The sequence below is a fragment of the Clupea harengus genome, chromosome 9 (assembly GCF_900700415.2).
Source record: "Clupea harengus chromosome 9, Ch_v2.0.2, whole genome shotgun sequence".
NCBI classification, from domain to species: domain Eukaryota; kingdom Metazoa; phylum Chordata; class Actinopteri; order Clupeiformes; family Clupeidae; genus Clupea; species Clupea harengus.
The window spans coordinates 27,873,245-27,887,630 of record NC_045160.1 but is presented as its reverse complement, the minus strand read 5'-3'; the positions used below and the strand labels follow the sequence as shown (position 1 = coordinate 27,887,630).

The 14,386-nt window shown below is 42.5% G+C and overlaps 1 protein-coding gene across 1 annotated transcript; it reads right to left on the bottom strand.

Annotated features, from left to right (window-relative positions):
* Positions 1–9,646: 9,646 nt before the first annotated feature.
* Positions 9,647–11,482, bottom strand: LOC116221768 (protein NLRC3-like). The gene is made up of 2 exons (XM_031572925.1): positions 9,895–11,482; positions 9,647–9,651 (listed from the first exon to the last, which is right to left on the bottom strand). Exons 1-2 carry the CDS (start codon positions 11,480–11,482, stop codon positions 9,647–9,649), a joined length of 1,593 nt encoding a protein of 530 aa, XP_031428785.1.
* Positions 11,483–14,386: the final 2,904 nt, after the last annotated feature.

Sequence of the window (14,386 nt, the reverse complement as noted above, 5' to 3'; positions counted from 1 at the left end):
ACCAGAGTTTGGCCGCTAACGTCTAAATTTCCTTTACCTATCTGTTATGAGATTTAGAAAGACATCAGGTGTTTTATTTTCATTGGTTAGAGGTTTTATTCAGGGGCCATTTCAGTAGTTAAATCAGTGGTTTTAAAAATCCTGAATTGGTGCAGAAATTACTAAATCTACACCCCCCTCCTTAAAATCAGTTGTAGTTTTTAAATACCCTTTCAGTGTTAAAATCAGTTGTAGTTTTTAAGTACCCTTTCAGTGTTAATTCTTCTCTTGCCTTGTCTTTCATTCATCACCTGTTGCAGTTTGTACACTATGATGCATGTTAATGAGACATTCTCTGGCTAATATCTCAGACTGATCTGTATCCGTGTCTCTAAGAGTCCATGGGGATTTCATAACACTGATGACGTCACTGCCGTGAGGTTTTCTCCTCACATATTCAGGGTATCGCCTCACCTATGTCATGTGCTACCTTACCTGTGCCAGAGATTCACCACACCTACGTCATGTCCTACCTTACCTGTGCCAGAGATTCACCACACCTATGTCATGTCCTACCTTACCTGTGCCAGAGATTCACCTCACCTACAGTATGTCATGTCCTACCTTACCTGTGCCACACCTATGTCATGTCCTACCTTACCTGTGCCAGAGATTCACCACACCTGTCCTTCCTTACCTGTGCCAGAGATTCACCACACCTATGTCATGTCCTACCTTACCTGTGCCAGAGATAGCGCACCTATGACATGTGCTACCTTACCTGTGCCAGAGATTCACCACACCTATGTCATGTCCTACCTTACCTGTGCCAGAGATTCACCACACCTATGACATGTGCTACCTTACCTGTGCCAGAGATTCACCACACCTGTCCTTCCTTACCTGTGCCAGAGATTCACCACACCTACAGTATGTCATGTCCTTCCTTACCTGTGCCAGAGATACCATGTCCTGTGCCAGAGATTCAGTCCCACTGAGGTTGGCTCCAGTCACTCAACTGTACTTGTACAATCATCCTGCAGATTCAAAGATGTTTCACACTTCACGCCTTTGACACAAATGCAGATCTTGTGTGGAATAATAAAAATGACGTTGTTTGCTTACTTGAACCATCGATCGCCAGACTGACATAACCATGTCATAAATTGTAATCCAATAATATGACGATGTATCATCATCAAGGTATCTCATGACCGCAGTCACATGTTTTATTATTATTATTATTATTATTATTATTAATAATAATAATATAAGCTGTTACAGCATCTAAGTTCTGACAGCTGTGATGACAGTCACTGGTAATGGTTAATATGTCCCTGGTAGTTTACTATCATGGTGGATAAGGCCACAATATGGCCAGTGGATACCATATGCCACGGATATGTCAGTCTTATGACCATGATATGGCCAGTGGATAAGGCCACGATATGGCCAGTGGATATGGCCGTGATATGTCAGTCTTATGACCATGATTTGGCCAGTGGATGCCATATGCCACGGATATGTCAGTCTTATGACCATGATATGTCAGTCTTATGACCATGATATGTCAGTCTTATGACCACGATATGTCAGTCTTATGACCATGATATGTCAGTCTTATGACCATGATATGTCAGTCTTATGACCATGATATGGCCAGTGGATGCCGTATGCCACGGATATGTCAGTCTTATGACCACTAGAGGGTTACCAAAGCCGACTGAGGTTGTGTGCATATACAGCAGAATAGCAGGTGAATGATTCATATCTTCATCACTCCCCCTTGTCCATATGCAAAATAGCAGGTGAATGTTTCATATCTTCATCTTCATCACTCCCCCTTGTCCATATGCAAAATAGCAGGTGAATGTTTCATATCTTCATCTTCATCACTCCTCCTTGTCCACATGGCATACTCTTTAGTGCCATGTCACTGAGACCTTTACAAAGTATTTATGCAACTCAGAATCAAAATGGACTGTTCAATAATTTTTTTGGTTGTGTTGTGGGAAAACATCACGAATATCAGTTATTATTACTATTAATGCTCTTAATACTTCCTTTTATAATAATTGAAATTTTAGATACTTGTGCATGTAACTTATATTGTTATTTATGATCTTTTCTATTGTAACTAGTTTGTAAAATAAAAGTTCCAAAATTTGACGGGTTCTTCCTTCGGCCATGCTACACCACTTCTGCCAGGTTTCATGAAAATCTGTCGGGTAGTTTTTGCATGATCCTACACAACCACACACACACACACACACACACACAACCACACAACCACACACACACACACACACACACAACCACACAACCACACACACACACACACACACACACACACACACACAACCTGCAGGAGGAGAGACATGTTCCAGTTTCCCCCACACTCCAGTGAGAACCTGTGTTCCAGTACCTATAGCAACCTGTGTTCTAGTACCTATAGCAACCTGTGTTCCGGTTCCTATAGCAACCTGTGTTCTAGTACCCATAGCAACATGTGTTCTAGTACCTATAGCAACCTGTGTTCTAGTACCTATAGCAACCTGTGTTCCGGTACCTATAGCAACCTGTGTTCTAGTACCTATAGCAACCTGTGTTCCGGTACCTATAGCAACCTGTGTTCTAGTACCTATAGCAACCTGTGTTCCGGTACCTATAGCAACCTGTGTTCCGGTACCTATAGCAACCTGTGTTCTAGTACCTAGAACATAGGTTTCAGTCCAGTTCTGAAAAAGGCACTGTCATACTGGCCTAGTTATCATACAGTATATCCCACCAAAAATACAATGAATAAATGAATCCATTTACTAATTCATGACAGTGCTACCCTAGATTTCTCACCGTACACAACACACACACACCCACACAGTTATCTGGATTGTATTCAGTATTCAGTAACTTTATTACAGCTGACTAGAGTGAGGGCGAAGGCCAGCCTAATTGAAGAACGGTTCCACTGCTCTTCAGAATGTGAACATGAGACCAAAAGAAGTCGCTTATTAAAAACATGCCTCAAAAGTGGCAAAAGTGTCTGTATGAGCTCACACTCACAAGACTCACACAGCTGGGCACAGGTGAGTCTGGTCTCTTCTGCTTTGGTATTCTTAAACACACACACACACACACACACACACACAGTAATGTGGAGTTTATAGAATATGCCCACCATCAGTGTAAGTGTCAGTGGAACTGTCTTCTTTGTTCCGTGTGTGGGATTTAAAGTGTGTTACTGTAGCCTACTTTAGCTGGGATTCAGGTGATCACAGCTTCAGACTCCTCACAGTATCAAACGTTAATTAGATAGCTAATGGCATGAATAGCCTACCTCGTCACATTTGTGTGTGTGTGAGTAAGTACTGAGATCATGTGTGTGTGTGTGTGTGTGTTAGTTAGTCCTGAGATCATATGTGTGTGTGTGTTTGTGTGTGTTAGTTAGTCCTGAGATCATATGTGTGTGTGTGTGTGTGTGTTAGTTAGTCCTGAGATCGCGTGTGTGTGTGTGTGTGTGTGTGTGTGTGTGTGTGTGCTTGTTACTATTGCTACATTTTGTTTGTCATGTGTGTGTGTGTGTATGTGTGTGTCTGGTTAGTTAGCACTGAATTCACAAAACTCTACACACACAAAATGCAAAACACCAAACATCTCCTGCAAAATGTAACACTGCATTCACAACTCAACAACCACTTTAACCTTTGTGTTTGTGTTCTGTGTTACTACACATTAGTGTGAGAAACCACTGGTGTCATGAAAACTCTCACTGTCTTTATTTGGCTGAAGCCTTACAGTTACAGTGTTACAGTTACAGTGTTACAGTGATACACCCTCACAGAGCAATCTGACCAATCCGGTTACAATAGACTGAATATATATAAACACACAAATGGAGTACTTTCACAAATGTCAGTAATTTGTTCTGTCAACACTTGACCAAAGTTTTACACATACACAGTGGACCTTCTGCATTCTTCAATGCTAGAACGTACACAAAATCAAAACATTTATAAAACATATATAAAAGTTAATTACGTCAAACTATATACAGGAATATATTTAGTCAACACAAAAATGCTAGGTCATTTAGGGTGCCGAACTTTGTAACAGTAACAAAGACTTTAACTCTAGAGTGCATTATATACCACAATTTTTTTTCATTTTTTATGAAAAGAATATACCCTAAGAATACCCGTTCATGATCATTTTTTAGGGTAATAACAAGGTTAATAAAACAGAAAAAGACAAACATCCATTTTTTGTTGGTGGGACACGCAGTCTCAGTGACCAATGGGGAGAGGTGGTGGTGGGACACGCAGTCTCAGTGACCAATGGGGAGAGGTGGTGGTGGTGGGGCTTGCAGTCTCAGTGACCAATGGGGAGAGGTGTTGGTGGGGCTTGCAGTCTCAGTGACCAATGGGGAGAGGTGGTGGTGGGGCATGCAGTCTCAGTGACCAATGAGGAGAGGTGGTGGTGGGGCACGCAGTCTCAGTGACCAGTGATTGTCTCCTTCACTCTCTCAGGGCGGGGAGGAATCAGGAAGTGTCCAATGTCAGGGAGAGAGCGCAGTGCAGTGATGAAACGGTCCGTAGATAAGTCCACTCCTCCAGACCACAGAGAGGTGTCCCGAGGCTCCTGGCTGCTTGTCACCGCTGGTCCCAGGTCCATGTTTTCTGAGGTTTCGTTCTAGATGAAGCCGATATGAACACACACGTTTGTAATGAGCTAGGTATATTTTCCAAAAGCATTGTTATGGAACAGCCATCAATAAAGGACAGAGACTTTTGTTTTTAACATCGTCTCTTTTAGTTACCTGGTTCATTGCAAAAAGCTGCTTCAATCTAACAATTGAGCAATCTAAACCAGATCATATATCCACTGATGACATTTTGCACCACTGTGTAATAAAGTTTGTTTCTCTCAGACTAACAGAAAGATTAATATCTCCTGGTGGCGTTTTTTGAACGACTTCAATACATTTCCTGAAACTGCAATGGTGCACAGAGTGGGATTCTTTGTCCTTGGCATACTCACGTTACTCTCTGCAGCCTGTAGCTGGGATCCTTCAGGAGCGCTTCCAGAAGCTTCTCTCCGGACTGGCTCACTGTATTGCAGCTCAGGTGCAGCTCCCTCATGTGAGAGTGGGTGGACCTCAGTGCCGAAGCCAGTGATGCGCAGCTCTCGTCTGTGAGACCGCAGTTATGGAGTCTATAAAAAACAAATGCAGGAGTTAACAACACAAACACTGTTTCAGCTATTTAAGATGAAAATGTGCATGCTATTATTTTATTACTTTGCAGTGTACTACAATGATTTGTGTACTTCTATGTATGTATGTACCGTGTCGTGCCGTGTTTATAACCCAGTTAGCTCTGTTAACTTAAGGAGGTGTGAGATAATATCCGAGTTTATAACCCAATTAGCTCTGTTACCTTAAGGAGATGTGAGATACTATCCGAGTTTATAACCCAGTTATCTCTAAAAGGCTTAAGGAGGTGTGTTGTTCCCTGAAGAGGGCATCTGTGAAGCCAGAAGAATAAGTTTTAAAATGTATACCTTAACACCTCCATTTTGCAGTGTGTGCTGTTGAGGCCGGCTGTGAGGAGCTTCACTCCTGCGTCTAGAATCCTGTTTCCGCTCAGGTTCAGTTCTCTCAGGGAGGAGGCGCTGCTGGAGAGTACTGAGGCCAGAATGGCACAGCTCCTCTTTGTGAGGGAACAGTTATTCAGCCTGGGGAAAATAAAATAAAACATTGTAGGAGTTATAATTTGTACACAGTTTAAATAGATGCTGGTGTTTTTACAGTACTTGCTGGCTATAAGCAGATTTATATACAACAAACTTCACCAAACTTTACAATTATTACACTTCCAAATTCATTTTGGTGGTATATGGTTATGTAATATAACTAGTCATCTAGTTAGTAACTACTATTAACTAAAAAACTAGCTATATAACATAACCACATACCATCAAACTGAATGTTGAGGATGTTAGAAAATCTAATAATATACAAGAGCACAGCTTAAAAATAGTGTAAACTTATATAGTGTTGCTTGGGGTTTGTTGTAATCAGTCGGCTATGTTGTAATACTTAAGTTTGGTGTTAGTTAGTTTCTCACTTATACTGTATGTCACATCTGCTGAATGCACGTAACACGTAAATACACATAAATATATGGTCATTTAAAAATATATTCTGTGTACTTGAGATGCTCCAGTTTGCACTTTGGGTTTGCCAGTCCACTTGACAGCATCTCCACCCCGTGGTCTTCAAACTTGTTGCCACTGAGGTCCAGTTTTATTATGAGTGACGAGCTTTGGGTCAGAACTGAGCCCAGCAGCTTACAGCTCGTAGGAGTGATGGAGCACCATCCAAGCCTGGCCAAAAACAGAAACTCAATGCATAAAAAGTGAATACACCTGTGATCACTGGCACACAAGTTAGAAAAACCTGTGATGAGTGAAACCAAATTGAGTGCACCTGTGAACCTGGGAACAGCAGCACTTTCTCGGTTTTGAACCTATCTACATGTCTGCATCATGACCAAAAACAGGGAGTATCCTGGCAAGGTATTTAAACACCACAGTGGTGAAGCTTTATAAACGTATGATGTGATGCCACAAACACAAGAGTTAGACACAAAACATCATGGACATATCTCTTGTACTTTTACTTTGAATTGTGCATATATTAAATTGCTTTGTAGGGCTATAGTTACTAGTTATAAAGTATACAACAGAAATGAGTACACCTCTATGTAATGTCCCTTAATTGTCTAATGATTCAAAATTGTATCACCTATCAAGTATTGTATTATTTCTAAATCAAATCAAAATACATTTTAGAAAGACTATATTGAACATTCAGGCCTCAAAGTAGAAACTCAATGCATAACAAGTGAATAGACCTGTGATCACTGGCTCACAAGTTAGATAACCTGCCATTTTCAACTAGCCTAATTGCATGAACATGGTTATAAAATGGCCTGGGAACACCAGAACTTTCTCAATTTTGGACCTATGGTCTGTGTCTATCTGCATCATGGGTCCACATGTGTATCTATGGTCTGTGTCTATCTGCATCATGGCTCCACATGTGTATCTATCACACATGTGTATCTATCAGATCATCTATCTCAAAACAGTTTATATGAACAGTTCCAATCTGGTTTCCGTCCCCGCCATAGCACTGAAACGGCCCTTCTGAAAATCACTAACGACCTCCTTATTGCAGCTGATTCCGGTTTACTATCCATCCTCATCATCCTTGACCTGAGTGCGGCCTTCGACACAATCTCCCACACCATCCTCCTCAACAGATTATCCTCCATCGGCATCACTGGCATCCCCCTTGACTGGTTCCACTCCTATCTCTCAGACCGCACTCAGTTCATCCAACTCAAATCCTTCCGTTCCCAACCGTCCCCTGTCTCCTCTGGTGTCCCCCAGGGCTCTGTCCTGGGTCCCCTCCTTTTCATTACTTACCTCCTTCCCCTTGGCCTTATTTTCCGTAAATTCAATATTCTTTTTCATTGCTATGCGGATGACACCCAGCTCTACCTCTCCACCAAGCCCAACTCCATTCTTCCTCCCTCATCCTTGACAGATTGCCTTTCTGCACTTCATACCTGGTTCACCTCAAACTTCCTCAAACTTAACAGTGATAAAACCGAAATCCTTTTAGTCGGTACTAAATCCACTCTACTCAAAGTTGACAGTTTTTCCCTCTCAATTGACAGCTCCATAGTTTCCCCCTCCCCCCAGGTAAAGAGTCTGGGTGTCATCGTCGACGGCTCACTCTCCTTCAAATCTCATATCAACATCACCACCCGCACCGCCTACTTCCATCTCCGTAACATAAATCGCCTCCGTCCCTCCCTCACCCCCCACACCACCTCTATTCTTGTACATAGCCTTGTCACCTCCCGTATCGACTACTGTAATTCTCTCCTCTTTGGTCTCCCCCAGAAATCCCTCCATAAGCTCCAACTGGTCCAGAACTCAGCTGCCCGTATCATCTCCCTCACCCCCTCTTTCCACCACATCACCCCCATCCTACAGCAACTCCACTGGCTTCCAATTCACTTCCGTATCAACTTTAAAATTCTTCTTCATACTTTTAAAGCCATCCACAACCTTGCCCCTCCTTACCTGTCTGACCTCCTTCACACTGCCACCTCCACCCGCTCCCTCAGATCCTCCTCTTCCATCCACCTAACTGTCCCCTCTGCCCGGCTAACCACCATGGGGAGCAGAGCTTTCAGCCGCTCTGCTCCCAAACTCTGGAACTCACTCCCACCTGACATCCGAAACATTGACTCCCTCCCTCAGTTCAAATCCTCTCTCAAAACCCACCTTTTCAGGATTGCATTTTCACTGTAGTTGCCATGCTGTTTTTACTTGCACTTTTAATTTTAATTGTTTTGTTATTTGTTTGCTCCTGTTTTAAATTGTAAAGCGTCCTTGAGTGACTTGAAAGGCGCTGTGAAATAAAATGTATTATTATTATTATTATTATTATTATTATCTATGGTCTGTGTCTATCTGCATCATGGGTCCACACGTGTATCTATGGTCTGTGTCTATCTGCATCATGGGTCCACATGTGTATCTATGGGCTGCTGTGTCTATCTGCATCATGGCTCCACACGTGTATCTATGGTCTGCTGTGTCTATCTGCATCATGGGTCCACACGTGTATCTATGGTCTGTGTCTATCTGCATCATGGCTCCACACGTGTATCTATGGTGTGTGTCTATCTGCATCATGGCTCCACACGTGTATCTATGGTCTGCTGTGTCTATCTGCATCATGGCTCCACATGGAAAATAAATGTGTGCAACACTGGTATTCTCCATGACAAGGAGGATTGAACAACAAAAACAAGTTTTGTCATAAAAAAATAAAGGCTACAATGATACAAATTTGAAATATAAAATATTTGAATCTCAGTAACAAAAAGTGTACAGACTTTTGTTTCATTGAGTTTCTACTGTGGGTAGGGCTGAACGATTAATTGCATTTGCGATTTAATCGCGATATGATAGAACGCGATTTTCTAACCGCAACGTTCGCGATTAAAAACGTGGTCTTAAAAATAAATAAATACATTTCTTAAAATGGTCAATTTTGCACACAGTGTTTAAAAAGTGCATGCCTTGTGTTTATTCTTACAATGACTTCGTTTAAATTACTTAAATGCACAGTGGCAAAGCCACCGATTTGTTAAATAAAAATGTAAAATGTGGGAAATAATATTTTACACTAAATGTATCTAATATTGTTTTGGTCATATTTAAATCATTCATTACGATTTGTTGGGAAGACAATTAGGAAAAAATTTAAAAAATCGCATATTAAATCGCAATCGCAATATTTGAGGAAAAAAATCGCAATTACATTATTTTCCCAAATCGTTCAGCCCTAACTGTGGGGACTTTATTTTGTATACAGTTCATCTAAACTATTAGTCTGGAAATGTACATAGGAGCAAATACACTGTTCAATGTAGAAGTAATGCAATTACTATAAGGCGATCAAACGTTCAACATAATTTGACATTTAAATGACATTGCACGCAGATGTAATCATTTATGTTGTATAATGCAAAATAGTTAGCATAAAGCATAACGCTGAGTTGATGCTAGATGGTTCATGAACTTATTCTGAAAGGATAAGGGAAACATAATTTATTACAGACATTCTCATATAGATACAAGATACTGTCTCTTACCTGGCATGTCTGGAAGCTTTGATAACTGGAAGCATGTTCTTGACACATTCATCTGTTTGTATGATTTGATTTGGATAAAAGTCATATTTCCCTTCTTCTGCAGTCAGCAACAGATACAGAAGTGAGGTGCACTGACTGCGCGAGGGATTTGTATTGTTAGGCCAGGGAGGATCACCTGAAACCAAGCATCTCTGCATGTCCTCCACCATAGACGTGTCATTCAGTTCGTTCAGACAGTGAAAAAGGTTAAGCGCCCTTTTAAACTCTAAGTCATCTCTGATATTTTTCTTGATGTACTCCACGGCCTCTTCTGTGTTCAGTAAGATACTCCCTGTCTTTTTCAAAAGGCTGTTTAAGAGTTTTTGAGTGGACTCCAGTGAGAGGCCCAGAAGGAAGCGGAGGAAAAGGTCCAGGTGTCCGTTCTTACTCTGTAAGGCCAGATCCACTGCAGTCTTGTGTAGGTCATGAAGTGTTGCAGCTCTGAACAGAGCAGAGAGCTGAGAGGTTTGCTGTTGGTCAGGCATGTTTCTCTCTCTGTTGCCGAAGCACAGGAACACATATACAGCTGCAAGAAACTCCTGAATGCTCAGATGCACAAAGCTGAACACCTTCCCCTGGTACAGCACAGACTCCTCTCTGAAGATCTGAGTACATACTCCTGAGTACACTGATGCTTCTGTGACATCAATGCCACACTCTCTCAGGTCTTCCTCATAGAAGATCAGATTGCCCTTCTCCAGCTGTTGGAAAGCCAGTTTCCCCAGTTTGAAAATCATCTCTTCATCTCTCTCTTTTTGCTCTGTGTACTTGACCTTTTTTATACTTGTCTGAATGATCAGGAAGTGTGTGTACATTTGGGTAAGACTTCTGGGGATCTCTCCAGTATCTGTTTCAGTTAGCATTGTTTCTAAAACAGTGGCTAAAATCCAGCATAAGACAGGAATGTGGCACATGATGTAGAGGCTCCTGGATGACTTCAGGTACGACACGACTCTTCTGGCCAGGTTCTCATCACCGATACTCTTCCTGAAGTACTCCTCTTTCTGGGGGTCGTTGAAACCTTGTACTTCCGTCACCAGGCCTACACACTTAGGTGGGATCTTATCAGCTGCTGCTGGTCGGGTGGTGATCCAGAGGAGAGCAGAGGGAAGCAGATTCCCCTTGATAAGGTTTGTCAGTAGCACGTCCACTGAGGCTGGATCATCCACCTTGAAAACAGGCTTGCTGTTGTGAAAGTCAAGAAGAAGTCGGCACTCATCCAGGCCATCAAAGATGAACACAACTTTGTGCTCCTCGGGATTGAACAGTGGCATGTCTTTCAGTTCTGTGAACAAATGCTGAAGGAGTTGTACTAGACTGAAATGTTCCTCCTTGATTAAATTCAGCTCCCTGAAAGGAAGAGGAAATATGAAGTGGACATCCTGATTGGCTTTTCCTTCAGCCCAGTCAAGAGCAAACTTCTTCACAGACACTGTTTTTCCAATTCCAGCCACTCCCTTTGTCAGCACTGTTCTGATGGGTTTGTCTTGTCCAGGTAAGGGTTTAAAGATCTCGTTACACTTGATGGCTTCGTCTTCTGCTTGCGTTCTTCTGGATGCTGTCTCTATCTGTCTGACCTCGTGTTCTTTGTTGACCTCCCCCTCCTCTCCCTCTGTGATGTAGAGGTCAGTGTAGATCTCATTGAGAAGTCTGACGTGTCCGTGCTCTACTGTTCCCTCAAATAGACACTGAAACTTCTTCCTTAGGTGAGATTTAACTGTCATCTGAACAGCCTCAGCAATCGATTGTCTGTAGAAGTCACAAAAAGTTAATTCCTAATAGAATCCTTATATCTTTTGTATGAGACCTGCTCAGCTGAGGCTAGCATTGACAGGCTGCATTGCTATTTTACACATATTACACATTTTAAAGGGCCTGCAATGCCTGTAATGAGAACAGATTATTCTGAACATAATTATTTGGTCTTTGATCTGCCAAAGAGGACTGATAAAATTCCTCTGCTTGTCACTCTTCTCTGGCTACAGATAGCTGCTAGAAATACATTTAAATCCCTCACCCTGGTCTATATGACAGTCCATGGATCAGCACCTGGCTATTTAAATGCCACAATTTAGGACAAAAGCCTCCGCTAAATACCTATAACCACAACCACAGCAACAACCACAGCCACAGTACCACAGCCACATTACCATAGCCACATTACCATAGCCACCGTACCATAGCCACAGTTTCACAGCCATAGCCACAGCACCATAGACACAGTACCACAGCCACAGTACCACAGCCATTGCCACAGTACCACAGCCACAGTACCACAGCCATTGCCACAGTACCACAGCCACAGTACCATAGCCATAGCCACAGTACCACAGCCATAGACACAGTACCATAGCCACAGCCACAGTACCACAGCCACATTACCATAGCCACCTTACCATAGCCACAGTTTCACAGCCATAGCCACAGCACCATAGCCACAGTACCACAGCCACAGTACCATAGACACAACCATAGCCACAGTTCCACAGCCATAACCACAGTTCCACAGCCATAACCACAGCCACAGTACCACAGCCAGCCACAGTACCACAGCCACAGTACCATAGCCACAGTACCATAGCCAAAGCCACAGTACCATAGCCACAGTACCATAGCCACAGTACCATAGCCACAGTTCCACAGCCATAGCCACAGTTCCACAGCCATAGTACCATATCCACAGTACCATAACCACAGTACCATAGCCACAACCATAGCCACAGTTCCACAGCCACAGCACCACAGCCACAGTACCATAACCACAAGTACAACCAATAGGTTCCCTATTAAAAGCCTTACATTTACATGACGCTTTTATCCAACGCGACCTCCAAGGAATTTGCATTTATACATCACGAGCAGTTAGGGGCTCAAGGACACTTACACATTTGGTAAGGAGGGGTGTAGATTCGAACCAGCAACCTTCCGATTACTAAACGACTACTCTACCGCCTGTACCTTAGATGTGATTATGATGACTTTCCAGATTGGATATTCAAAACCAAATGTGTTTTTGGCGAGAGGAAATGGACCATCTCATCAATTAAATACTGCGAGCGATTGTTTAATTGTTTAGTCATGTGTTACGTTCTCCTGCCTTAGGGGTCGCTGTTTGACCTTATTTCTGTGTCTGTTACTTTGCCTATACTTTAATTGTGTGCAGGTGTTGCCTGTCAGCTGTGGGCGGAGCCCAATATGTTTTAAGGCCGGGATCGCCGACCAGAAGGTCTCTCCTTCAACTGCGTGCTGCCACGCTATTCCGGCCTTCCTCGTCGTTCTACTTTGTCTTTGAAATTCTCTGTTCGATATTGCCTTTTTGTTTATTAAAACCCCCTAGACTCGAGCCCATTCTGTCTTGTGCTTCATTTGTTGCATATCAGGGTACTTGGACTAAGGACTTTTATTTTGAAATGAGAAAACGGACTCATAATTAGGTCAGTTCGAAAGAGCATTAACAGTTCACGTTTATGCTTCTCGACTACTCCTTTTTGTTAGTCCTTTAAAGCCCCTGGTGGTCCGCGACGGCATTGCAGGGGGTCCCGCGACATGAGCCTATGTTGTTCAGTTCACAAACTGTTAGTCCAAAATTAGTCCATCATCTGGGAGAAAATGATACAGTAATTCTGTTCTGTTTAACTTGAAGAAAAAAAAACATAAGTTTGTCAGGTAAATTAATATGTTTATTATACGGCTTTTCAGAATGTTCCAAAAAGTTTTGTTGATTTGAATGGGCCACCCCAACATTTGCAGGTCCGTAATTTCTTGATATTCACTGCTGCGAAAAGATATTGACGTGGCGCCGCTGCGAGTGGTTTTAGCAGCTCTCCGTTTTTCTACTCTTTTTTCGTGGTCCAGCCAGAACAACGGACACGACTGGCATTATTTGCCATGGCGCAGCAAGTGTGGCAGCCTGTTTTAGCAGCTCTCCAGCTTAAAAAAAAAAGAAAGGATTCCTATTCCTATTACCTTGCTGCTATTACACCTGAATTTCCCTACCAGGATTAATAAAAGTTTATCTATCTATCTATCTATCTATCTATCTATTTCAGTCAAGACTTTTTTCGTTTGTGGTGCATCGGTGGTGGAATGATCTACCTAGGGCTGTCCGTTCCAGTGACCGCCTTGGTACGTTAAAAAAGTGTACATGTGTACACCTGTACATGTGCTTTGGTTGACTTCCTGTGTCTGTTTTCCTTCCATTGTTTCCACCTGTCTGCTTGTTAGTTAATTGGTCACATGACCAATTAAGAGTTGTATTTATACCCGGTTGTTTTTGGTGTTCTTTTCGGTGACTTACTCGTTTGTGTTCTGGTCAGTACTGGCTTCTATCTTTCATGTTTCTTGTTTCAGGTGGCGAGTCTCTCAGGGCTCTGTAGTCTCTCAAGTCTCAAGTTTGCTAGTTCCAGTTTTATTGTCTAAGTCATAGTCTTTGTTAATCTCTTGTTTTTCCTAGTCTTGTTAGAATCAACTTCTCTGTTTTTGCTCTCTGTTTTTGACTGTCTTCTGTCAGGGCGAGGCTCGGGAAGCGAACCCTGGCCGCTGGTTCTCTGGTCCAGAGAGAAGCTCACTGAGCTAATGCAGGAAGTAGGACCCAAGTGCTAGATGCTTGCAGGAATTGTTGTCTTTTT

Coding starts and splice junctions, on each gene's coding strand:
- LOC116221768 (XM_031572925.1), bottom strand. CDS start 11,482: ATGACAGTTAAATCTCACCTAAGGAAGAAGTTTCAGTGTCTATTTGAG.